A 27,073-nucleotide genomic window follows, 5' to 3' on the forward strand; every position below is an offset into this window, starting at 1 on the left:
CGACAGCAAAGCCACTTTTTTTGGACTGGCCAAATGCTGCCCATACCATCGGGATTAGCCACCGTCATGGCAATCGACATGGCAAAAACATCTTCCAACAATGCACTAGCCCTATTAGCCACATTATTCCTTAACTCCTCCAAGGCTTTAGCATAAGCTTCAAGTTCCTCAATTCCCATATTATTATCAATAGGTCATCCCACCAAAACAGTCCCTTCATTTTTCTCTCTTCCTTTTCCTTTTGGATCTCTTTGCTTCTCTTTTTTCTTCCTCAAGTTTCTCCAATGTCTCTCGGATCTCCTCGTTGAACTCTTCGAGACATGGAGCAATGTCGTCACCAGACATCATCAAACCATCATCATGGTTAGGGTTTTTGCTAAGGTAACTCTCCAATATCGTGTCGATATCGGGGTGACCAAAGCAAAACGGTTTTCCTTTGGGAGAGAACACGATGATGCCGATGTTGCAACCGCATAAAATGCAAAGCTCGATCGCTTTCTTGAACAAACCGGTCGGGCGCTTGGAGAAAGTCACTTGGCGGTGCTTTAGTTTTCGAGTTTCTTTATCGGAATCTTCGGCGACCCTCGTTGCCTTAGTGGTGGTGTTGTTTTTACGGTTTGATTTAGAGATGCCATTGTTATATCCTATGTACGTCTTAGAAAAAATGGTATTCTTGAATGGAAGAAAATTTATAAGATTATATCCAAATTAAAGCAATTATATATATGGTAAGTTGAATTTTAGGAGAATTGATCCAAATTTTCAACTTAGTATTAAATAATATCCTAAAATTATTATCTCAATATTCTCTTTTCAAACTATAAGTAAGGTTAAAATATTAATTAGTATAATGATCATATTTTGTTCACTTTTTTCTTCTTTACATGTTACTTAAAAATATCAAATTAATTTTTACTTAAAGGTGGGTTTGGATGGGTGTGGTGCGTTTCGCTTAATTTTTTTCTCAGGCTACAATATCTATTTTCAACGTCACCGCTGTTTTTGCACTAAGCACATATAAATACACAGCCCATCCAAACTCACCATTAATGTATAATGTTGAAATTTAACTCTTTCTTACACATTGCACTAGTTAATGAAGAGAAATAAATACACAATCCCAATTGGTAATTAAAATCAATGCTTAATTAAGCCTTGATTTAATTAAATCAATGCTATATTAAGGCTCGATTTAATTATCTAATTATCATATTTATTCAAAAGATGCTTTGATAAAGCTTGTAAAGATTGTCTATGATTGTCGTGTATTAGGAAATAATTAGAGTTTCCTTGTGTATGCTTTGAAACCATAAATTATAGAAGAAAAATCTTGATATTCATAATAAAATTGACATTTTTTAGTTTAGAAATATATTTAGACATTGAGAATATTAAAGTGTATTAAATGAAATTTTGAAAGGTAAACAACTCAATTATCACTTTATTAAATGAGTGTATTAAATAGTAATAGTTACTGTTCGCAGGAGAAGATCCCCTCTGCCCGTTTTCATCAGTCTTTTCAAATTCCCTTCCTTCCCATTTCTTCACCATCTCTTTCTCTTCAAAATTTTCCTCTCTCATCCGTTTTCATCTCTTCCTTCTCAATCGTTTCTGTTATTTATTTATTTATTTTATTATTGTGATATTGAAATCACTTGCTTCATCCATAGATTTTGGGTTTTTAGCCCTAGGAAATATTGTTTCGGTTCGTCTTTTCAAATCTATGGATGTCGGTGTGGTTGTTCTTGTTGGATGCTTTGGGAAAGAAAGAAATTCTGGTTCTGCAAGATTTCACCAGCCATGGCCTCTCTTTTACAGTCAACTACTTTATTATTCATATTCTCTATTACATTGATTCATCCCAAATAGACACGCTATTCCCTTCATCGTATTGCACGGTAATGTTTTTATCCCAATATCTTTTCTTTTCAATTTTAATGTTCTTATGCACTCTCCCATGGCTTAAATTCTGTTAAATGTACGGGTTAAACAGGATTAGATGCCAGTTTAAGCTAATACCCATATTTCTTTTATTCGATATCGTATAATATTGACTGTCAAAGCAGTAGGAATTGTATTTTGGTTTTCTAATAATGTGGTTTGTTCGCAATGTCGATTATTGTACAATGCATCACGGATTCCCCAAGCTTAAACATACCGATTCCTTTTCATCCATGATTGTTGAAATTATCCAAGGACTAAATTGTGAAATTATCCAACTTTATGCTAGCTTAAACATACCTATTCCTTTTCATCCATTCAACAAATCAACACATTCACACTCATACACATATTAACCATTTCCATCTCAATATAATACTCAAAGTTAGCTACATATAACCATCTCAAAATACTCAACCATAACAAACAAATACTCAACATGATTCTTTGCCTGGCAAGGTTGACCATTTACCTTTCTATTCCAATTGAATCTAAATAATTTTGAGTCATGTCTAATGCCCTGTGAATACCGTCATATTTTAGATAACAGAACAACCTATCGATTAAGCAAGCAAGAAAACCTTTCAACACAAAGGATCTATTTTCTTGTACTGCTACATTTTGTGTTTTATTTGCTGGCTTGATATAGCCATGTTGGTGTACCATGCAATGTTCATTTCTTGTATATGAAAACTTCTACTGGAAAGGGATAGAAGGAGCTATTTTTCGTTTAAACATTGAAGTTTGTAATATGATTGGTATTACGTTTATCTTAGTGGCTTGAGGCTTCAGTCAGAGTTCCAGATCTAAGGCTGCAGTCTTTGCCTGACTGCTAATGTTCTGGATCTAACCTATTATCATTTGTTGTCACATGAACTAGTAGTTCATTACATTTCACTTATCATCCGCTTTTATTTATTCTTGAACCATGTCAAAACATTTTTGGCTTCATTAAAATTAATTTGAATGGATAAGGTTCCATCTTAAACTATGTCTATATCAAGCCTATGAAGTGTAATGTTTCACATTTATTGCAAATTGTTTTGGATGATTAATGTGTCTGCTTGTCATTATCTTGAGACTTACATGGATTATGCAAGACAATTTGCAGTTAAATAGGTGACTATCAAAGATAATCTGTTGTCCTTTCTGTTAACACTAGCTGATATCTGATATTTGATCAAAATTAAGTGAAACGTGATAATGCTTGGGGTTACCTACCGTACATATTCCAGCCGAGGATACCCCATTCGAGGGATATCCCGCTTGGGGGTTATCCTCGTGAAGGATATCCTGCTTTGGTATATCTGATTCCGGGGACATCCGGGTGTGGGGTATAGGGGTTTGAGGCTTGGGGCCTGGGTTTAGGTTTGGGCTGGTATTTTTGAGCTTTTGTTTCAGTGTTTTAGGCTGTGGATCTCTGGTCAACATATGTGCCCATCTCACAATCTGAACTATAAAATTTAAACATTCTTGTACGATTTATATACTCTTTAAGCATAAAAACTTTTATTTTGGTGTTCCCATCAACTATCTCAAAGATTAATTAAAGGGGTAAAATGCAATGTTACCCTACTCTTGTTTAATCGGTTTCCCCATATTAATTGTCTTAAATTTGACGAATTAACTTCCACTACATCCAAATTCAAGTCCATTTGCTCTGCTGTGAGTGAATTGGAGAGAGATGAGAAGGGGGAAAATTGCCCCAGGTGGCAATGAAGCGAGAAAAAGGAGCGAGAAAGGAGACTCGAAATCCCTCAATGCCTATTTCAAGCAGAGGAAGTCACGAACAGAAGACTTCAAATGCCGGGATCTTGAAGTTGAAAATCAGTAACAAATAAGAGAACCGGGAAATGAAAATAAGGGCAAGCCGGGGAAGGGTTCTTCGCTTGCTATCTGCTAACGTCTCTCAGCCCTCGTCATAAAGGCCACACCTATATCCGGTCTGATTCTACTGTTCTCTTCCTATATTAATATTTTGCCTCATCCTCACCGTGTTTCTTTCTTATCTCAACATTATGGATGCTAATGCTTCTTTTTTTTGCTGTCAAAGATAGATATTTTCTTTTTTGGCAAGATATCTTTTCCAATTTTACCTCTTAAGGTTCAGCTTTATGATTCTGTACTTCTCACTCGAGTGTTTTGAATGGTACATGACATGTTCCAAGGCTTTTATTAGATTCGTATTTACACCCTTTGAGATTTATCTGAGTAAATTCAATTGTAACTTGATGTTTACTTGGTTAGGATCTTTAAATTCAAATTTCGCTTTTTTCCCTTCAAATTTTCCGTGTAGTTTCTTTTCTGGTTCATGTTTGATTCGTTGCCACTTATCATGAACAAATTGATGCTACTATCTATGTGGCTTAATAAGTCATTTAAATAATATCAGCTTGCAGTTGGTTTCCTTTGATATGAGGTTCTCTAGTAAAAAATTCAAGCTGACCAAACAATTTGCAGTTTGAACTATTTATCTAACGGCAGTGTTGCCCAATTGCAGATTTACTGTGAACCCACTGCGTTGAATAAGACAGCACAGTGGGGAAATAGGGAGGGGTGCTTGGAGGACAAAGAGCCGACGCCCGTGGGAAATGGTTGTGTGCATATATGGTTTTCCAACCAATGTATCTGCTCATCCATTTCTTATGCTTGTTGCTAAACTGTTGTTCAATTTACTTGGTTGAGTTACTACTATGATGTTCTTATATATATCCTATGGTAATTATTTGTTTTGAACAGGACTTTGCAACTGTTGTTTTCTGACAGATAGGTTTGCGCATGTCTTTGATTCAATTTCGTCTTACACTGTCTTTCTCTACCAGCAGTATGGCGGATTTGCGCTCATTTTCAACTAAAGAATTTTATTGACTCGCATCATGCTTTTGGGGCATCATCACCTGCAAACTAGTAAGTAGTCCAATATGCTTTTGCTTTCATCAACGACATTTTTGGTGGATTGGAATATTTTTCAGCTCTTTCTTCTTCGTAGATTTCGGTCAAATTCAATGGCTTTTATTAATCTTCTTTTTCATTTCCATCTTTTATAAATTCAATACACTCTAATCTTGGCACTCGGTAAACCATTCTCAGCCTTATCTAGTTCGTGTTACTTAAAATTTGTTCCTAAATCTTGTTGATAGATTAGCTCCATAGGTAGCTTTTTTTCTTTTCTGGGAATGGTAATAGTTATGGTAGTATAAAATTGCTTAGAATCATATTCGCCAGTTTCTACCATTTATTTTTATCAAAATTTAGGAATAGGCTTTGAAATTGGCAATTAAGAAAAAGAGAATGACTGTGAATAGTACCTTAAAACAGAGAGGAAGAATAGGTTGGTTGGGAAAAAAATGGTTTGGCACCAACAATGATGCAACTAAATTGTGCTAACACTCATAAAAGACCTGCCTTCCCGAGATTCTAACCTCAAATGAAGCATAAAAGGGTTTGGGAAACTTAGGATAAAGACAGCTCCACACTGACGACTAAAAGACCTTGGTAGTGGTTCCACTTTTGGACCTGTATCTTTGAATTTTGGGTCAATGATGTCCATATCTACATTTGCTGTCCATGCCCAAGTTGGAGTAGTTTATTAGGTTTGTTCTAAGTTGCCAAAGTTTGTGGACTATTTAGGGAAATTATCGAAACCCACTGAAGATTAGATTTAAACCACTTTATCTTAGGTTAATCTATTTAGGACTGCCTGAACTGCAATATTAGATTTGTCATCAGTACAACGGAATTCACATTTCACTTTTAGAGTACAGAATGTACATATTTATCTAATTTCTGATACTCATATTCAGATATTCTTACATTGGGAGTATTTGAACTTTCCAAACAAAAGAATCATGCATTGGAAACATAATGCAATTCTATCATTAAATATCATAAGTTGGCTTTAGCTTTAGAAGTAAATTGAGTAGCTGCATAAGAAATTCCTTTTTAGATAATAAAGGTAATTTCACTTCTCTTTTTGGGTCTATTTGTTGGTATTTTTGCTAGTTGAAATGTTTTCGAGATTAATGCAACTTATTGAGTTATCTGTCTTTTTAAACTATGTTACCTAGACTCTTCTTTTTCTTTTTCTTTTTTTTTTTTTTCTAAAGTATGCTGATCTAAATATATGGAAGAACTTTAAAAGGTTTAGTATACCCATGTTGGACTCATCCTTATATTATATCTGACACTAACCCTCGATTCTAAGTAACAGCCTTTTAATACTGTTTTGAGATAGTCTCTCTCCCTCTATTTAAGTTCTAAATATGTTCGATATTATTGTTGTAGGTCTATGATATAACAGGTTTTATCAGCCCTTTTTGTTTCAAAGGATATGGAAAACTAAGTGACAAAGAAAAAGTGGAATGGAACAATCGGTGCAATTTTGTCCTATGTTCTTTTCTGGGTTTCATTGTGTAGAGCCATTACAGTGACGATCGTACCATTATCTTATGCTACCTAGGTACCTTTTTTTTCTTCTTTTTGGTATCACTCTGAAGAATGATAGCATGATGTGCCATCTGCCAACATTCTATTTTCTGAGCTTCTTAATATATATTTCTTTAATTGATTTTAGAAAGGAAAATTTTAACTCATGATAATTTTCTACTTATTCTGTCATCATTTACCTTGTTGGTACGGCTTCTCTTTTTCAACTAAAATTTTTTAGGCCAAATTTCTCTCGTCTCACCCTTTTTTCTCTCATATTTTCCTGGTATTATAGTTTTATCTTGTCGAATTTTACATTGTTTTGATGTTGTCTATGGAAATGATTTAATAGTGATTGCTGCAAGAGGAGGGATGGAGACTTTGAGGCCTGCTTTACAGAGGTTATACATGACAAGGGGTTGTTTGGAAATGGGTTGTTTGGTTCTTGAATCCAGGACCGGTAGTGGCTCATTAACAACATCGTTTGCAAGGGCTGTGGCTTCAACGGGACGTGTGTATACCTTTGATTTCCATGAACAGAGGGCTGCCTCAGCGAGGTAAGCCTTAATGTTTATTGTTTGCAAAAGTGCATTGTGATGAAATATGATATAGTAATTGCTGGAGAAAAGAAAATAGATAATAAATGAAATCTAACGGTAAAAAAATAATTTCATTTATTATCCTCTTTTCGTTTTTTTTCATACAGGTAACAATACAATAAATGAAATTGATCGGTAGTCAATAAATGAGCAGTTAATTCCCTTATTCTCTCCTGTTTATTTCTAACGTTTCTTTCTCCTTTCTTAACTACTGTTTTCCCCTTCTTTTCAAATATTTTCCTTCTCTCCTGTTTTCTATCTCCCGGGCTCCTTTCTTGTCCTTTCTTTCTTCACACACTCCCTTACTTCTAACGTTCCTTTCTCCTTTCTTAACTACTGTTTTTTTCCCTTCTTTTCAAATATTTTCCTTCTCTCCTGTTTTCTTTCTTCCAGCCTCCGTTCTTGTCCTTTCTTTCTTCACACACACAAATACGGTACACTAGGTAGAGACTTTTCGTGAGAGAAACCCAAAGTTTTGTTTGCCGTTTCTGTTATTTGTGATTTTGAAATTCCGTAATTCATTGGAGATTGATTTCAGGGATGAATATGTATTTAACTTTGTTTCTTTCCTTTTCATCTCTGTTTGTAGTTTCAAATATATGCTTCTTTCTACTAATATTTTCAGTGGACTTTTGCCAGGGTTTCCGGTTTTCTGATTCAAAGAGGCGCTGTTACGTTCTGTTGAAATGGTGGATCTCCGTGTGGTACTTTTTGGTTGTTTATCTTGTACTATATGTTCATTATTTTTGGTATTGTTTGTTTCCGTCTACTTTCTATTTCCTTCTATTTTTTGCTTCGCAAAATACTGTTTTGGCGTTTAGGCCTGTGCCCTGCTTAGCTTATGGCCTTGTGTTCTGCCTAGATTTTGGGCTTTTATCCCGCTTGGAGGTTCTATGAAATGATGGAAAGCTGTCTGACCCTATTTGCAAATGCACTGTAAGTTGCTTCGATTGTGGAAGTCTCTAGATCTTTGTGTTCTCTTTTTGCATACTGGTTTGTGATCCATTTTTTTGCTCGGGCCACGGATTTAGTTTTGTTTTTATTTTTTAGTGTTTTGGGTTGGGTTGTTTTGGAATGTGTTTGCCTTGTTTTTATATCGGGTTTTCTTTTGATAAAAAGATTAGTAAAATATTTTTGAACATGACTGTTTAATTTTAAAGGTTGAAGTTGATCCTATAGTGGATGAAGTGAAGAAACTTTGTAATACATGTTGCAGGTATGCCAAGTCAGAGAGTTTTATTTCATTGCAATGGACATGGTGGTCCAAAGCCAACTGCAAATGGTGAAATCTGGCTGTTTAATAAGGTGTTCACTTGTTTAACTGCTAGGAATCAATTCTTGTTGCTTTTCTTTTGCTCTATTTGGCAATTTTTCTCCTTGCTAACCCTGAACATTTCCTGTGTAGAGTTATACACAGTATATTCCCTTGCCTATCAGCAATGTTGATTCTTGGCTAAAAACACCACCTATATATGTTTTTGATTGCTCTGCTGCAGGAATGGTTGTTAGTGCCTTCATTGAGGTACTTGCTCGCGTTCTATCCTCAATTTGTCACTAGTATATTTTCTGGCTGGTGCTATTCAAATAGACATCGTTGTCTTCCTTCTCTAGCCTTATTTGTTTTTCCTTTATTTATTTATTTATTTATTTGAATTTGATTGATAGCTTCTTGACTGTGGCACTTTTGCTGGATCTAGGAAATATGTTTCGACCAACAAGGCTGCTGCTCAACAAGCAACCAACTCATTTTCCAGGTTTTCATCTATTTGATTTCTTCAGAAGCTGATAGTGTTCGCATTTCTCTTGTGACAATTTATTTGTTTTTCACTGTTTCTCGATGCCATGTTCAGTTGTGAGTAGTGCATGTTGTCTCTTATCATGATTTACTGAATTATTGTGGTTTTGAACTTGTAACATTGTGTTTCTCATTCTTCCTTGTTTGTTTGCTCATAAAACTGAGGGAAAATGGGTATTGCAAGGTGTTGTATTGTTGTTCTGACTTTTAGTTACAGAAAATACTTGCGCAACTAAGTTTAAGAGCATTTTTGTAAGCAGACAAGAGGATCTTTATCCGTAAGTCCTAAAATGGAAGTTAATATTTTAGGTCCTTTTGTTATCTTTTTCGCCATTTTGAATTATGGGACCAAGGAATGTTCTAACTTAAATTTTCCTTGTTTGACTAATATTTGAAGGATTTTTGGATTGAGAGACCTGAAATAATACCTCCTTTTGTAGTTCATTAAGGAAGGAAGTAAGAAGAGATTTTGGGATCAATTAACATCAATTTTAACTAGAAGAATGTGGTCATATTCTCGCATTTTATCTGGTGCTAAGGTGGTGCATATTAGTCAGTCCTTGGATCAATGCATATTCGGTTTTCTTTTCATACTGCTAGGTGCTTGTACTCATCAGAAAGGATCTGGGTATATTTTCTTTAAAATAGTTGAGTGGAGCTGATCAATGAACTTTGTTGGAATTGTTTGTGTGCTGGTGCTTATATGATTTGGAAATGGATTTTGATTGAAATATTCAGTTAATTCCTAAATGCATGGCATGGTTGGAATTAGGGATGATGTTGAATCGAAAAGGTTGTTTTATATTACAAAGTAGTTACAAGTGGTTTTTGTGTTGCATTAGAAGATGTTAACTATGTGATGTTTTCTTTCTTATGAAGAACGCAGTATATTTGCCTTTTTTTTATCTTAAAGGGAGAGTTTTCATTTAAAGTTTCATATTTGAATTGTATTACTGGTTTATTTTTCAAAAAATCCAAAGTATTCATCTTTTGCTTTGGTATTGTTAATTATGTAGCAAAAGAAGGTTTATCTTTTGAGGATGTCGGCCATTCATATCGACCCAAGGTATCTCTCTACAATCTCATGGTTTTGTTTGGAATAACATTGATGCGTGTTGTTTTATTTGATTGTTGTTTCCTGTCTCCGTGGCTGTTAATGTTTTATTTGGCACATTCCATATAAATTTTGCTTCCTGCATCTGTAAGTGAAATGTGTGTTTATATATTCTTTTTATATATTTCTTTGGTTCTAAGTCATAGGACTCAGATTCTTTATATTGTGGGTATTAGCTTTGTGATTATGTACTTGGAAGTAGTTCCGGTTTGTTTGGTTCTTGAATCCAGGACCGGTAGTGGCTCATTAACATTGTTTGCAAGGGCTGTGGCTCCAACGGGACTTGTATATACCTTTGATTTCCATGAACAGAGGGCTGCCTCAGCTAGGGAAGCCTTAATGTTTATTGTTTGCAGAAGTGCATTGTGATGAAATATGATATAGTAATTGCTGGGTTGAGTTGATGTCTTCATAGATCTACATTTTGTTGCCGTGATACTTCATTGTCTCTAATTGTCTCGGTTTACAGATCTTTATTAGTTTCATTAGTGAGTGCATTGTTATGAAATTTTGGTTTCAAAGATAGTTATGAAATATGATTTTAGAAACTGCTTAGGTTGAGCTTGAATTCTAGGTAGATTTCAGAAGTCTGTTCAGGTAGATGTATTCTTTGAAATACGACATTCTGTTGCTGTCATGCTTCGTTGTCTCAAAATTACCTCGGTTTTATGGAACCTTGCGTAGGACTCATTTATGATGCATATTTTAACATATCACTAACATGTCATTCTCATGTACCTTTGATTTCCATGAACAGAGGGCTGCCTCAGCTAGGTAAGCCTTAATGTAGAACAGTATATTAAACTGGTCGACTAGGTTCTATTTTGTCGGGGATTTTTGTTTTCAGCAAATATAAATACTTTGTCTTTTTACATCTATTTTCTGTGGGTTTTTGTCACTTACCTAAATTCATTTTATGTTTTTTATTTTTGAATTCTATGTTTCCCTCTGTTGTATTTTATGTCATCGTTCTTTCATTATCGTGTATGGATCTTTACTTCAGCGTTGTCTTCGGCTTTTTCTGTCTTAGTTTAAGATTTATACTTTTCTACTTGTGTTTTTTGTTTTATGGCTTTCATGTTTGGAAATCTCTGTTTTATTATGTGTTTGAAATTTATTGATATGGTCTGTGAGTTACTTTGTGGTTGTTGTATGCTATACTTTCGTGAGAGAGAGAAGGCTTAAGTTTTCTCTTCCGTTACTGTTCCTTGTTATTTTTAAATATGAATTTTTAATTCTACTTTGTGTTTGCGTTTTCCTTTCTGATTTAGTTTCATATTTATGCAGTTTATTTTATCAGTTGGTTATTATTAGGAATTTCTAAATAGGAAGACCTAAATTAAAAAAAATAGGTGTCTAAAAAAATGACAGATACATGAACAATTAACAAATAATATATGAAGATAAAACATGCTACTTTTAATGATTGTTTTTCAATATAGTTTACTATAACCGAAACGTTTTCTATAAGAATATTTTTAGAAATAATTTATTCAATTGTTTTGCAACAATTTAAATAGTGCTTATATAATTATTTTAATAGTTTTCCGTTCTTTATAGATCTGCGAAGTACTATTTCGACAAATAAAAACATTCTATTTTTTGAGGTAATAGCACGTCCTTCCACTAAAGTAGGAAGTATAGCATAAAACACAGACACACAAAGTAACTCACAGACAGAGCTAGGCAAGCTTTCAGCCACATAGAATTTGTGTTTGAAATTAAAGTCTGTACTTATTTGGATTGGTTTTCCTTGGAATTCGAAGATGTTGCGGTTTTGAATTCAGCCACGGTGAAAGACTTGAAGCTCGCAATCAAGAAGAAAGTGATCGAGTTAGAGCAATCCAAGATGTGTCATCGACACATTTCATGGTTTATCATCTTTTTTTTGATCTTAAACCACCCTCACATTTTTTTTTTTGGCCAGAATCACCCTCACATTAAGCGGTGGCATTTTGATGTATTAGAGAGAGAAAAAAAAAAACAGAGCAATTACATTTACTATAAAGTTCTATTTTTGAAGATTAATTTTTTTTTCTTTTAATGTTTACTTTGTTTGTGGTTGTAGGAGGCACGTTTGGGCTAATTTCTGCCTAGCACACCACAATGAGAAGCTCCTTGATGATGACGCCGCACTTCACGATTTTGGTGTTCGAAATAATTCTCAGGTGTTGTATTTGGCCCCTTCATTTTTCTGGAAATAGATTTTTTTTTTAATTTTTATTTTGTTATGATCATTCATTGCTCGTTTCCTGCTTATGATCTCACCTTGGAGCCTTAACATCCATTGGCCTTGCAATTATCAACGTAAACAAGATTCATATGCCAATGAATTATGGGAATCCATCATCCCGAGTAGGTTTTATTTGAAAATGTTCAATTTTCTATTTTTGCAAGCACTATTACTCTACAAGAACTAGTGAGCGGACAACTGCTGTTGGAATATGTAGGAGAACACAGCTCGACATGCAAGATTGTCGTCAATGGGTTAAGAGAAGGATGGAATACAGAAGAGCCAAACCTTGTGAATTTTCTCAAACAGCTCCACCTCACAAACCCTCTGATTCAGTTTCAAACGCTACTTTTTCTAGTAAATAATACGGTGATATTTTGATGCTTTTCCTTCTTTGAGGCGCTAAAAGTATCTCCATTAATGGTTCTATCTTTTGGATTTAAGAAACGCACCATATATGTTTGCATATTTATGCCACTTATCACTATCATGATTAGGGCATCTCGATATTACTGTCACAGTCGTTACAAAACACTATCCTTTGTTTTTTATCTTTTTTTAGCTCAATTAATTGTTGGTTAACGAATGCATTCTTTTTTATTTAGATTTGCTACTAGAATATTCGTGACTTCTGCAATTTGTTTTTGCTCGATTTCCTTTTTAAGTATTAAAATTTTCTCACATTGTGTAGGTTCTCCCTGTAATCCTCAGACTGTATCTTTACAAATTTGCTTGAAACAATTGTCGGCATGTGATAGGCCAGTTTATGATTATTTCAGTTCAGGAAAACACCTCTTCAGGAGTTTTGGAGAAATCACATCGAATAACCAAGTTTTGAAGCTTTCACGTTAATAATCTGTTAAACTAATGAATGGAGGGCTTGAAACAAAGCCAACAATTGTTTCGGGTTTACCTATTTATTTTAAATATATAATACAGAACACTCAGATAAATATAATATATCATAAAGCTGATTTTGTCTTTGCCTTTTTACATTTATTTTCGGTGAGTTCATGTCAGATCTATCTTTTTATTTCTTACTCAGCAGAATATTGTTGGAGATGGGGGCTAATGGGCTTAGATTGAATTTGGTTCAGATTTATTTTAATCGTCCTGTTGTATTAGATTTTCCTTCTTATTCCAAATTTGCGAATATCTGTCATATCCCGCCTTGGTATAAGCTATTCCGGTAATATCCCCTTGTATCCCGTCCCGGTTCAGAATTTTGACTGCCCGGTTCAGTTGTTTTTGTGTCCGGTTCAGATTTTTTATGCTTCTGGACCGGAATACCTGTCATACTTATTCCTCACAGGGATATCCTACACCAGGGATATCCCGCTTTTAGGATATCCCAGGGATATCCCGATTCGGGTATATCCCATTCCAAGTATATCCGGCGTTGGTTTAGGGTTTTTTGGGCATCATGACTAAAAAGATAGGCCCAAAAACGAAACAGGCCCTAAGCAAAACAAAAGCATGGAAAAACAGGCCTAATTAATTTATTTTTGTAAAATTATTTGAAACAAATAGTAATACGATTCAAATAAAAGCTGTTACTCTTGGGTTGGCCCATCCTCAGGAATCAAAGTATTTGACTTAGAATTTCCAAAATCCAGTGAAGCATATCGGCAACCTGTGCCCTTTCCGCTTCGTTTTGGGCGCCTAGCATCAGCATGGTGTAAGAATGGAGTCGGGGGCGAAGGAGGAAGGGAAATGTGTGAACTTTAGGTATTATGGGGGATGGGCAACACCTAATATATACTTCTTGGGGTTTGCTGGGTTTGTGAAGTTTGGCAATATCCGTATCGGTGGACTTTCCGGAATTTACAATGCGCGTAATTATTTTTTAGGTTGGGTTTGAAGTTCTTTTACTTGTCTATTTTGTGTTTATTCTAGAGTTCTTATGTAGGGTGGAGAGTTGAAGCTTTGAAACTGAAATGAATTAGCTTTTTCCTTGAGCAGGAGACCATGAAATGTCACCTTATAATGAGAATACTATCAGGTCTGTGTATCATGTTCGGGAGTATGATGCTTACAAGCTCATGCACCTAGAGGAACTGATTGATATTTTCCTTTCACACGATTGGCCGTTCGGCATTGCTGATTATGCGAACTGCAACAACTTGTTCGCTACAAAAAAACATTTCAAAGATGAGGTAATTATAATCGATTGGTGGAAATGTATATAAGTGTAAGAATGAAAATCTTCATATCAAGCGTATTCAGTTTTCTTGTTGACCATTCCTGGTTGCTTTTTGGTTGAAACATATTTCCTAGATCCAGCAAGGAACTCTTGGATGAAAACCTGCTGCTCAGCTGCTCGAAAAACTCAAACCATCCTACTGTTTTTCTGCTCAGTTGCACTGCAAATACACCGCTGTTGTTGAACATGAAGAGGGTGGTCGAGTGACAAAATTTCTTACACTCGATAATTGCCTTCCAGGGCACAAGTTCTTGCAGGTATCTATCATAAGTTCTGACCATTTCATTTATGTTCTTTCTTTTGGTCTTTGCTGAAAGCTAATTACTGAATTCTGGCTTTCTCTGATCTTTTAGATTATCGTTGATATTTAATCTGATCCAGGACCTTATGAGGTTCAATACGATGAAGATTGGCTGGCAATAACACAGAAATTGAACCGTCGTTCCTTTGACCTTCCGACGTGGAGACTTTGGGTGTGTGTATATATGACTTTTTTGTTTTGACCATGCCACTCATCTCTCTCTCTCTCTCTCTCTCTCTCTTGGGTGGGGTGGGCTAACATTTTATTTGAAAATGTGCAATTTTCTATTTTTGCAAGTACTATTACTCTAGAAGAACTAGTGAGCCGACAACTGCTGTTCTAATATGTAGGAGAACACAGCTTGACATGCAAGATTGTCGTCAATGGGTTAAGAGCAGGATGGAAGACAGAGGAGCCAAACCTTGTGAATTTTCTCAAACAGCTCCACCTCACAAACCCTCTGATTCAGTTTCAAACGCTACTTTTTCTGGTAAATAATATGGTGATAGTTTGATGCTTTTCCTTCTTTGAGGTGCTAAAAGTATCTCCATTAATGGTTCTATCTTTTGGATTTAAGAAACTCACCATATATGTTTGCATATTTATGCCACTTATCACTATCATGATTAGGCATCTCGTTATTACTGTCACAGTCGTTACAAAACACTATCCTTCATTTTTTATCTTCTTTTAGCTCAATTAATTGTTGGTTAGCGAATGCATTCTTTTTTATTTAGATTTGCTACTAGAATAATTGATATAGGTATTCAATTAATTGTTGGTGCTCTGACTCTTTTTTACACTCCAAACTATCAAACTGGATGAATTCTAATGTTTGTTAGTCAGTTGTTTCAACTCAGTTTTGCCCTTTGATTTTTATTTGATCAATAGGGACTATGCCTAACAAGAAATCCGGAGGAACCGTCACATATTGTATCCATGTTCGACTACTTATGGTCTAAAACTATTGCTTCAAAATTTTCTTCCAGCTTCAGAGTGAACTCTATTTATCAACCAATAAAACCTGCATGTATTGTCTATGTTTCGCCGACTCTTTCATTTTTCTTTTCTTGAAGTACTTGGGTTTGACACTTGTTTTTGACATATCACTGGACATTGTTTGGGGATATTGGCCGAGCCTTCAAATATATGGAAAAGCATACGCAAAATTAAACATATCAGTGTTGCTTACATACCCTTATTTGACACTCACACCCGTGTAGTGTATTGCAATTGAAAAAAAGAAGCGTTACAAAGGAGAAAAAGAAGAGGAACCCATATTATTAATTTTCCTTTTATGTGCAAAGATCATTGTTGGTATGTTCGGTTTATTTTTCTTTGTTCAGCATTTCCAGTATTTCTGTTCTGGGTTTTATTGATTATTTTCTATCATCCTCTAGACTGCCAAAAGCGGAGGTGGAAGTTTGCCAATGCATATTGAAAAGTTTTATGAGGTTAGATGCTAATATGTTTTTAGTTTTCAAATGAAAAGGTTACTAGTCAATTTATCTCTTATTTTATGATGGCTCTTACGTGCAGGCAATTGGTCTGGAAGTGCAGAATGGATATGGTTTAACAGAAACAACACCTTGCATTGCTGGTCGACAACCTTATTATAATGTAAGACAGCTGTAGGTCTTTCTATTATAATATTCAACTGAAACTATTCTCTTTCTTCCATGCTACCCCTGATAGAACATGTGATTTCTCCTAAGCAATGTGAATAAATTCTTAAAAAGAGAACTGATAGTTGTATATCGGTAATCTCTGTTGCTCCTGCTCTTATTTTTTCTTGTAGTACACGCATCTGACGCTTAGACAGACTTGGATACAGGGATATGCCCCTACATAGAGTGAATGCGTTCTTTTTTATTTAGATTTGCAACTAAAATAATCATGACTTTTGCAATATGTTTTTGCTCGATTTCTTTTTTAATTATTAAAATTTTCTTCATTTCATTAAATGTTCTTGACTTGATGGTTAATAGGTTTTCCGTCGACCTGACCATTGGGCCAATGAATTTGGTGCTGTAAGATTGCAACAAGAGTCTGTCGATGATCAATGGGTCAATGAATTATCAAAATTGCATGTTGATGACTGGGCAGAAGAATTTGGTCGTCAAGTTGGTGAGGGGGCTTTGGGAGATAGTTCGTCTGATAACTGGTAGCCTTGAAGAAGTTCACTTTATGACCTCTTTTAATTCTATATGAATGTTTTGGTTGTGAAAACTTGTAGGTTCCTCAGCGGTCGGACGGTTCAAGGGGTGTCTATGTATTTTCTGATATGAATCCATATGTTGGTCATCAAAATCCTTTAAAAGAAGGTCAAGAGCTATTCAGAAAAGGACTTTTGAGAGAAGCAGTGCTTGCACTAGAGGCTGAAGTTATGAAAAATCCTGAGAATGCTGAAGGTTGGAGATTGCTAGGAATAACCCATGCTGAAAATGATGATGACCGGCAGGTAATCCACTTTGCTCTAGTTTGTCAGAGTTGGATAGTTCATGTGTATTCTTACACCAAAAGACATTGTTCTTGTGTTCTTTAATACTACAAGAATTTCTATTAAGAGATGTGACTGCTTGTCTAGTTCAGCCAGCTGTTCAGCATCTTTGGTTACAATTCTTTGCCTGGCAAGGTTGACCATTTACCTTTCTATTCCACCTAAATCTAAATCATTTTTAATCTTGTCTAATGCCCTGTGAATACCATCATATTTTAGGAAACAGAACAACCTATTGATTAAGCAAGCAAGAAAACCTTTTGAACACAAAGGATCTATTTTCTTGTACTGCTACATTTTGTGTTTTATTTGCTGGCTTGATGTAGCCATGTTGGTGTACCATGCAATGTTCATTTCTTGTATATGAAAACTTCTACTGGAAAGGGATAGAAGGAACTATTTGTCGTTTAAACATTGAAGAAGCTGTTTTAAAACATAAAAGGTATAATAAATGAAACCCAACGGTAAAAAGCTTTTTTTTTTTTTTATCTTCCACATGGCAGATGACTTTTGGGGGTTTTGATTTAGGGCTTGGGGTTTGTGAGTCTTTGGGCTTCTGGTGAAGTCATTTTTTTGTTGGTTCATTAGATGACTACAGCGAAGACATTCCCATTGAAGGCGAGTGAAGGCGAGGATGATCTAGAAGATGATGCAGAATCGAAAAATGAAAACCGGTCCTCATGAATGTGAATAATGTTTTCTATCAACCAAGAGGTTTATTAGTGCAAAAGATTGATGGCAATATCTTGCTATGCTATGAGGCTTTACTTATTTGAGAAGTTGGCAACTCGGTTTAATGGCCCACACTTTTCCAACTTTCATCAGCAGCGGAGAGCACCTATTCAGGTTGTGGGCTTTTGTTGTGGTTTCTTTCTTTCTTTCTAAAATAATGTATAAACATCAAATATTGTATCAACCCGAATCAAATGGCTAATTGCGTACCGTTAGTTTTCTTTTCCTCTCCAACTGCCCCCAATATCTAATCCCTAAACTAACAGCTAATTTCTAAATCTCTAACCCTAACAAAATAACTTTGCCTTCTCCAATCCAACACCCACCGGCAACCACCATCTTCGTTCACCAGTCAGGCAGTCACCACCGGTCCACCATCATCGTTCATCAGTCATGTAGTCACCATCGGTCCACCCGTCACCACCCGTCAATCTCTTTCAAGTAAAAGCAAAATTAAATTTGTATTCCTTTTTCTTTTTTCAAGAAAGAGCAAACCCGTTACTACTCAACCATAACTCAGTAGCATTTTTGGCATGTAAGTGGCACGTAAAACCAAACCCGCTCCTTTTATTCTTCTGCTTTCTGCTTTTACAATTTTTTCCTTTTACCCTAGGGTTTTATTCAGCGCAGCCGGCTAATGGTAAAGTCTGCATTCAGTTTCGAGTTGTTGAAGTATGAAGTAGTTTTGATGAATTCTACTTTGTTTTTTTTTTATATAATTAGGGTCTTGGATAGTGATTTTTCAAGTGGTTTTGTTGAATTCTACCCCAAAAGTTTTGTTTTTGTATGTATTGTAGTTAATGTTTCGATAGTGATTCTTAATATTTGATTTTGAATAACTTGATGCTTTCATTTTTTGTTTTTATAATATTTGTTGTCTTCTTGCTTGCAGTACTAATTGGAATATTAGATATTTATTGTATTTGTAAAGTGAGTCAGTGATATTTATATTTAATTTAAATCTAATTTGATCTGGTATGCTTCTTTCATTTTTAATTTCTAAGTTTCAATTTTTTTAATATCGAATTGGCACAATGGATCTCGAATTTTTGATATTTAAGTGTGTAGTTGTAACTTTCTACTGGTTTTCTTTGTTATTAGTGTGTCGCTACATTTTGAAGCCAGCGGATGGGTTTCTATTCGCTAATGTTGGGTAGTAATTCTCCTTAAAAACTAATGAAAAGCATGATCATCTTTTGTACCTATCTTCATCTGTTTTATGCAATTTAAATTAAGGGTCCCCTTCATAATTTTGATAGTTGATTGGACAGAGATTATAACTTGATCACCAATCTATCGTAAGATTTTTGTATTTAATTGCTGGCAATTGTTCATTACCTCTCTTTTTTCCACTGGTTTGGTTTCCTCCATTGCACTAGTTTGGTTTCTTTTCCACTGATTTGATTTGTTTTTCTCTAGCAAGCCTTATTAAGATTGTGTATAATTCTTTTGCCTTCAATGTTTTGTCTCTTTTCTTTTGCCTTGAATTTTTAAATGAGAAGCTGAAGCAGGAGCTATCATCTCTCTAAATCTCTAATGAAACTGCATTATCTAACTTGAGCCTTACAAAAAAAGGCCATCAGAAATGGGGGATTTTAGGTCTTACAAGGGAACTAGAGGGTAGGGTGTACGGTGGACAAGGTTTAAAATGAGTGGCAATTTTGGTAATAGTGGAATGAATGAGGTGAGTGTATAAGAAGATAGATAAAGATTAACAGTGTGTGGTGTGGGTTATAGAGTTGAGACGGCTTGAACTTCCTTCCTTGGCTTCTAAAAGTCGAAAGCTTGTCAGTGGGAAATATTCCCACTTAAATATGTTCAGGATATTTTTTATTTATTACAGGATATTTAAAAGATTTTATCTCCTAACTATTTTAAATATATTACTCATATCTTGTTTTACAGTGAAATAATAGGAATATAATCCACAATTGAAGGAAATATAACAATAATGATAATATTTTCTAAATTTTATGTACAACATCGATTTCCCTAAAAGTTTCATTTTCCAGTTTTCATTTATTTCCCTATGTTAAGGCTAAAAAGAAGATCCAAACTCAGCTCAGTTGTTCATTATGTCTGAGTAACGATAATTGAAATAGCTTACATCTATAATTTTCAGAACTAGAACAAGATCTTTCTGTGTCGGTCATTTTGCTATCTAATTTGACTGGAATCACAAGCATATGAGAATGAATGAAGGTATTTTTTTATAAAATAGTAATTTAATTCAGAACTTAGAATTGTTTTTTATGCGTTTTATAAAACGTTGAAATTTTCCTGTAAATTTTGGTTTGTATGCAGCAATGAATACTTCAGAGATTGGAGTTCAAAAGCCTGATTCTGCCGGTGCAGAACTGTAAGTGTCATTTTTTCAACTATTTTTTGGTTGTTTGTTAATTTATAAATAAATAAAAAAAAGATTTAAAGAAGGGATTAATTGTTACCCAAAAAAGAAGTGATTAATTAATTAAGATGTAACTGTGAGAAGGAACTAACAAATTGAGTCCACTTTCCTTTTTAAGCTATTGGTTAATGACTTTGGTTTTTATCGTATTAGATTGCATGAATTTAATTCCTACCATCTCCATTTCTTTTAACATATCAGGAAGTGGAATTGGCGGTGAAAAAAGAAGTAGGAAGTTACAATGATGGCTTTCGGCTTACCGTTTTCCTGAAATCTGACATCTACATCTACCCCCATTTGTTAAGTATCTCTTCAATCTACATCTAACCCCATTTATTTTCCGTTTCTCTCTATCTCTCTCGATCTCCCTCTTTTGTTTTCTTTTTCTTCCGCTTTTCTTCTGCTTTCATAACAAATCTTCAAATATTAATGAATTTGGCTTACTGTTTCCCTCTTTTTCTGTTTTCCTCTTTTGTATATATTAATGAATTCGGGTCTTCCTGGCATTCTAGATGATAGTTTATTCTTAATGGAACTTTGGATATGTGGTAAATATTTTCGTTTTTGGGAGTAAATTTTGGTACCGAAATTGCATATTAGTCCAACATCTTCTGTGTATTCAATTGAATGTGTTTCTGTCTTTTAAGGATATTGCTTATTGATTCCTCAATGAAGATATCTTTCAGTCACTGCATTAGAGATGGAGATTTGATTATTGCATATGGGAGGCATGATACTATGAAAGCTGTTAAAGTGTGCGAGAATTCAGTTCTTCAAAATCGTTTCGGTGTATTTAAACATTCAGATTGGATCGGTAAGCCATTTGGTTCTATAATTTTCAGCAACAGAGGTGGATTCGTTTACCTATTGGCTCTGACACCGGAGTTATGGACTTTGGTTCTAAGTCATAGGACTCAGATTCTTTATATTGCGGATATTAGCTTTGTGATTATGTACTGTGGCTCGAACGGGACATGTGTATACCTTTTGATTTCCATGAACAGAGGGCTGCCTGAGCTAGGTAAGCCTTAATGTTTATTGTTTGCAAAAGTGCATTGTGATGAAATATGATATGGTAATTGCTTAGGTTAAACTTGAATACTGGGTTATCTTGAGTTGATGTCTTCATAGACCTACATTTTATTACCGTGATGCTTCATTGTCTAATTGTCTTGGTTTACAGATCTTTATTAGTTTCATTAGTGAGTGCATTGTAATGAAATTTGGTTTCAAAGATAGTTATGAAATATGATTTTAGAAACTGCTTAGGTTGAGCTTGAATTCTAGGTTGATTTCTGAAGTCTGTTCAGGTAGATGTATTCTTTGAAATATGACATTTTGTTGCTGTCATGCTTCATAGTCTCAAAATTATCTCGGTTTTATGGAACCTTGCGTAGCACTCATTTATGCTATCTTGTTCAAGTGCAACAGTCATGTGAAACTCTTAGATCTGACTTTACAGGTAACATATTAGAAACAAGTTATGCTATCTTGTTCAAGCAGTTTTTCTTTTAAAGCATCATGAGCTTTGCTTGTAATATGCACAGATATATGGACATTTGAAATACTGCTCCGCATGTATGCAATCCGTGAATGGAAAATGGATCACTCTAAGGTCAATGATAGGATTTTTACCTTCTTTTTCTTTTCTTTTCTTTATTTTTTTTTAATTTTCTCTTCCTCCCTTTCTTTAATACGCAGATTCTATCTGGGTCTCTTTCCATTTTTTTCCTGATTTTTTTTTTCAGCTTTTGTGTAACCACGTGCCAACAAAACACACTTGCTACAGCAGGATATTGAAATCCCACCCTTCATCGGATTGTAATTTCAGGTATGATTTTCACTTCGACTAACTTTTTTCTTTTCACGTCTTTTTTAGTTTCAGACCCATGCTTATCTTCTCTTATGTCTGTGGGTATTGTGGTTTTCATCTTTAGAACAAGTTTTCATCTCTGTTTTAGTTTTCAGATTTATGCTTCTTTTTTAGTTTTTTCATTGTTTTTTTGTTATTCGTTTTGGTGTTCAGCCTTATGAGACACTGCTTATATTCTTTTTTTTAAATCTTGTGATGTCCTCATTTTTTTGATAGTTTATCGCTTGTTATGTGTTTTCTTTTTTTCGATTGTTTGTTTCCCTCTGTATTTAAGGACATTTTCTGACAAATCTTTCAGTCGTATTTATGAGATTTTATAGTGAGCATATGTTTCTATCAACTATACGAGTATCTACCCTAAAACCCTAACTGATTAGCAGAAAATAACTGGAAACATTTTCTTGTTTCTTTCCCTTTTATTGTCTCTTGATTTTCCCTTTTTCAACAAGTAAAAATATTGTATTTAAGAACACACTAATTAAATCATACTGAGTTTTTAAATATTTTCAGAGAATTGGACTTTAAATATTCTCACGACGACGTTTTAGTAAGTACTGTGTTATTTGGTTAGCTTGATATTTGGTTAGCTTGTTATTGGGTTGGCTTGTGTCGCAGCAGATTTTACTTGTTAATATTCATTCTTATTCTGCGAAGGGATATCCCATTATATTCCAATGCGGGAGAAGCTATTCAACTGCTATCCGGAGTATATCCTGTTCCGGTTCAGTATTTTGGTGCCCGGTTCAGCTGATTTGATAACCGGTTCAGAGTTTTTTACGTGTTTGAACCGGGATACCTGTCATAGTTATTCCTGCTAGGGATATCCCATTCGAAGGATATCCCGGTGGTGGGATATCCTACTGAAGGATAACCCGATTTGGTATATCCCGTTCCAGGGATATCCGGCTTTGGGTTCTAAGGGTTTGAGGCTTGGGGCTTGGGTTTGAGGCTGAAGGTTTACGGTTGGGCTGGTGTGTTTGGGCTTTCGTTTGAGTATTTGGGGCTGTGGACCTCTTAGGTTTTGGTTACTGGGTTATTGAGCTTAGGTTGCATGTCATGTACTGGACTGGTTTTGGGCCTTCATTTAGTTAGTCTGATGGGCCCTTTTATTATTATTTCGTTGCCTTGCTTTGGGTTTTATTCAGGCCATTGTTGGTTTAATGTACAACCCTATTCCGTGGGCCCACCTTAAACACATGTTTGGTTCAATGGAATGCCCTATTACGGGCTTATTCCATTACGGGCCAATGTAATCAAATGTCTGGTTTTGAGCTTAGGTTGTATCCCATGTACTGGACTGATTTTGGGCCTTCATTTAGTTAGTCAGATGGCCCTTTATTATTATTATTTTGTTCTCTTACTATGGGTTTTATTCTGTTTTGTGTATAAACTGTTTATTTAGTTATTTTAGTATCCAGTCCGATATTTTTTCGAAAAATAAAATAAAATTCAAACTGTTTTCAAATTAAATGATATAAAAACTATTTCTTCATTCATCTCTCTCACGTTCGGTTCACCCTTTATTCACTCCTCTTTTCTACTATTTTTCTTCTTTTTTTTCTCTTCCTGCTTTATTGTCCTTTCTAACACAGCGCTGCCGCTTCCTCCACACACTTTCCAGCGTCTTACATCCGATCAGGCCAGGTTCCTTCCCATCATTCGAAATTTAAATCCTCAAATATATCTATCCAATCCATTGCTCCCCATTTTTTCGAAGATTCTCTCTCACTCTCGGTCTCTTGTCAACGTTTTCCTGTCATTCTTTTTTAGCTTTGGGTATCCACGGGCCAAAAACAAACGCTAGATAAGGAAGAGAGTTTTGTGAAAGAGAAACCCTAAGTTTTCTCTTCCGTTTCTGGTTTTTGTGATTTTTGAAATTCGCTGCTTCAACGGAGACTCATTTCAGGTATCAATCTCTTTTTTAGTTTCAGCTCCATGCTTTTTTACTTGTATTTCAGTGGATTTTTCTTGGGGTTTTTGGTTTTCAGCTTTAGAAATACTGTTTCGTTCCGTCTTTCAGATCTATAGATGTCGGTCTTGTTCTTCATTTTTGTTTGTTTATCTTCTACTATATGTTCTTTCTTTTTGGATTGTTTGTTTCCCACTGTTTACTATTATAGCTTTTGTGTTATTATCTATTTCTTTTAAATCTTTGCTTAGCAGAATACTAATTGCCTAAACAAAAAGCATCCGTATGTAAATTGTTTACTGCATCTATGTTGGCTTGATTTTAGTTCTAGGAACCCGGTGGGAGTTGTGCCGCATGTAGAGTTTATTTGGTAGTTTTTCTGGATGGTAATATACGTCTTTTTAATTCGTTGTGAGTTGTGACATTCTGTTTCTTAGTTTTCTCAAAAAGTCTGTACTTTTAGTTTTAAAATAATAATAATAATCTAATTGGGATGCTTGTTGATATTGATATTTTCTTTTTTGGCAAGATATCTTTTCCAATTTTACCTCTTAAGGTTCAGCTTTATGATTCTGTACTTCTCACTCGAGTGTTTTGAATGGTACATGACATGTTCCAAGGCTTTTATTAGATTCGTATTTACACCCTTTGAGGTTTATCTGAGTAAATTCAATTTTAACTCGATGTTTACATGGTTATGATCTTTAAATTCAAATTTCGCTTTTTTCCCTTCAAAATTTCCGTGTAGTTTCTTTTCTGGTTCATGTTTGATTCGTTACCACTACCATGAACAAATTGATGCTACTATCTACCTGGCTTAATAAGTCATTTAAATAATATCAGCTTGCAGTTGTTTTCCTTTGGTATGAGGTTCTCTAGTGAAAAATTCAAGCTGACCAAACAGTTTGCAGTTTGAACCATTTATCTAACGGCAGTGTTGCCCAATTGCAGATTTACTGTGAACCCACTGCCTCGAATAAGACAGCACAATGGGGAAATAGTGAGGGGTGCTTGGAGGACAAAGAGCCGACAGCTGTGGGAAATGGTTGTGTGCATATATGGTTTTCCAACCAATGTATCTGCTCTTCAGGTCATATATATAATATATATTTTATATTTTATATATAGTCTATAACATGGTTTTATTCGAATCTGTTGCATCACCATTTGGGCTTAGTAGAAAACTGGCAGGTTATGCTTGAAATGCCATTTATATGACTATGAATTGGTCTATCTCACAAGTATCATCATTTAGTGCTTGTTGATTTTCTTGTATACATGCGCTCAGGATCCTAGCTTGCTTGTTGTAACAAGGAATTTTGTTGGGCTCAACACCTATATTCTACCTTGAGTTTTCATGCATTTGTATCATCTTTTTTATTCTTATGGTATTTGGTTAACTTATTCCAGCGACTGCAGATGAATATCTTCTCACTCTAGATGAGATTTGGCTATGGCAGGAAACCTTTAGTTTAGGGGATTTTTTGGGTTCTTATCTACTTTATTGTGAAATTTAATTGTCTTATGTTGTCCAAGCTTAGTTGATGAAGTGCTATATATAAATGTGTATGTTAAATTGAGACATAAGGCAACAAGAGATAGAGAATGCCGGATTTTTTTTTAAATGCAGAAAAGGCAGCTTTTTGACACTCGAAGAGACATTCTTGATTGGTGAAGAATGCTTCCAAAATTTAAAATTTTCTGAGCAAAGTTCTATTTTATTATATGTAATACTTCCAATAACTGTTCTAACTCATGGCTTATTAGTAATATATAAATGTTTTCTGATGGGTTGATGCCTGCAGTTTGAGTGGGCCTGGCAGCATCCTCAAGAATCAGCGGCTGTGAGGCAAGCAGCTGCAACCTTTAAATCTTTCTCTGGTGTCACCAATAAGATAAAACTTGCATATATGATGCTCGTCCTCCCTGCCTGGCAGAGGTATATACTTGCCCTTTATCCCTGATAAATCCTGTTTTGTTTAGGTCAATCGTTGGTTAACCAATGTGTTATATTGTTGTTTGATCAGCTTGAACATCACGGTAAACTACTTCTCAACCAAATACACAAATCATTCTGCTAGTTGCCCAAGCTTGCCTGAGCAGATGAAAGTTAAAGTTTCACCAATGGATGAGCTCCCCTTCTATACTGAACCAAATGAGTTTGAATGCAAAGATGATTGTGATAACTTGGATGAATATGACGAAGTCAGTGGTACATGTGAAACTGTTCCAGAAACATATCCAAATGAAGTGGTTATTGTTTCTGCAGATAATTTGCATAGCATCATTCATGAGGCTTGTCATGAACAATCTGAACACATTGAAGAATATGGGACAAGAAAACCAGGGAAGTCATCCGATCTTGGAGTAGGCAATGTAGAGTCACTAGTTTTCTTTCATCCCCCTCCTAACAAGGCAACCTCAATTGCTACTGGCCTCGCCATGGTAAATGCTGCTGGATGTGCAGATATGAGCATTGCTGGTAAGGAGTCTTTGAGGGGCATGCGGTTTAAATATACTGTGGAAGCTGATGAAGATCCACAACCATCGGTAAAAGAGAAACCACCAACTACTGTCGAGGAATATGAAAAGCTAGGGGACACTTGCACTTTTGGAGTATATCACAGGCAGCCATTCGATGTCATTTGTTCACCAGTACGAGCATTACTGAGAAGGAATGTTGGATTCAGAAGCAACTTTCAGCTTTTGTAGCGGCCAGTGGAGATCAACAGTCATGGAGAAAAGGGAAACCATTGAGCACTGAAGTTGCAGTTTTGAAAGATCATGTCCCTAGTTTTGATGTCACTCGTGAACCTGAGGTTATAGATTTATTAACCCCCAGCTATAGAGTCAGGCCATGCACCAAGAAAAGAAGAATTTCCAAGTTTTCTCCTGAGATCATAGATCTCACTTGAGCTTTGTGGTCTTTTTTTGTTATTTGAGATATTTCTTTAGAGCCCTTGTTTTATTTAAAAATATAAATGATATAGAATATAATATAAATGAAATGGAATTACTGATAAAAGTTCTATATCTCTATA

At 35.1% G+C, this 27,073-nt stretch overlaps 3 protein-coding genes and 1 pseudogene across 13 annotated transcripts; 3 read left to right on the forward strand and 1 right to left on the reverse strand.

Moving 5' to 3' along the window:
- Positions 1-216: 216 nt before the first annotated feature.
- Positions 217-1,581, reverse strand: LOC108466438 (agamous-like MADS-box protein AGL61). Its single transcript, XM_053020394.1, has 2 exons — positions 1,476-1,581; positions 217-644 (listed from the first exon to the last, which is right to left on the reverse strand). The coding sequence occupies exons 1-2, from the start codon at positions 1,579-1,581 to the stop codon at positions 217-219; spliced, it is 534 nt and encodes a 177-aa protein (XP_052876354.1).
- Positions 1,582-3,152: 1,571 nt separating this feature from the next.
- LOC108466439 (uncharacterized) lies at positions 3,153-12,693 on the forward strand. 2 transcript variants are annotated; one of them, XM_053020407.1, is made up of 13 exons: positions 3,153-3,884; positions 4,442-4,659; positions 4,767-4,848; positions 6,226-6,400; positions 6,719-6,923; positions 7,605-7,714; positions 7,828-7,901; positions 8,182-8,270; positions 8,371-8,487; positions 8,663-8,719; positions 9,777-9,826; positions 11,943-12,042; positions 12,272-12,693. In XM_053020407.1, the coding sequence occupies exons 7-13, from the start codon at positions 7,895-7,897 to the stop codon at positions 12,470-12,472; spliced, it is 621 nt and encodes a 206-aa protein (XP_052876367.1). In that variant the 5' UTR covers positions 3,153-3,884; positions 4,442-4,659; positions 4,767-4,848; positions 6,226-6,400; positions 6,719-6,923; positions 7,605-7,714; positions 7,828-7,894; the 3' UTR covers positions 12,473-12,693. The 2 variants fall into 2 exon arrangements, with proteins under 2 accessions (XP_052876367.1, XP_052876366.1); XM_053020406.1 differs by having other exon boundaries at positions 3,154-3,884; positions 4,442-4,565; positions 4,681-4,848; positions 7,605-7,669.
- Positions 12,694-13,643: 950 nt separating this feature from the next.
- On the forward strand, positions 13,644-15,651 carry LOC128279349 (lariat debranching enzyme-like; annotated as a pseudogene).
- A 475-nt stretch (positions 15,652-16,126) lies between these two features.
- Positions 16,127-27,057, forward strand: LOC108466436 (uncharacterized). Of its 10 annotated transcripts, XM_053020404.1 has the most exons (15): positions 16,130-16,231; positions 16,600-16,738; positions 16,848-17,072; positions 17,700-18,378; positions 18,457-18,483; positions 19,966-20,045; positions 20,148-20,202; positions 20,452-20,549; positions 20,937-21,064; positions 21,156-21,271; positions 21,798-21,865; positions 21,999-22,081; positions 24,984-25,122; positions 25,838-25,971; positions 26,060-27,057. In XM_053020404.1, the coding sequence occupies exons 10-15, from the start codon at positions 21,202-21,204 to the stop codon at positions 26,742-26,744; spliced, it is 1,179 nt and encodes a 392-aa protein (XP_052876364.1). In that variant the 5' UTR covers positions 16,130-16,231; positions 16,600-16,738; positions 16,848-17,072; positions 17,700-18,378; positions 18,457-18,483; positions 19,966-20,045; positions 20,148-20,202; positions 20,452-20,549; positions 20,937-21,064; positions 21,156-21,201; the 3' UTR covers positions 26,745-27,057. The 10 variants fall into 10 exon arrangements, with proteins under 10 accessions (XP_052876358.1, XP_052876359.1, XP_052876357.1 ...); XM_053020401.1 differs by having other exon boundaries at positions 16,129-16,231; positions 20,937-21,271; XM_053020403.1 differs by lacking the exon at positions 18,457-18,483.
- The last annotated feature ends 16 nt before the right edge of the window (positions 27,058-27,073 follow it).

The sequence above is a fragment of the Gossypium arboreum genome, chromosome 10 (genome assembly GCF_025698485.1).
Source record: "Gossypium arboreum isolate Shixiya-1 chromosome 10, ASM2569848v2, whole genome shotgun sequence".
NCBI lineage: Eukaryota > Viridiplantae > Streptophyta > Magnoliopsida > Malvales > Malvaceae > Gossypium > Gossypium arboreum.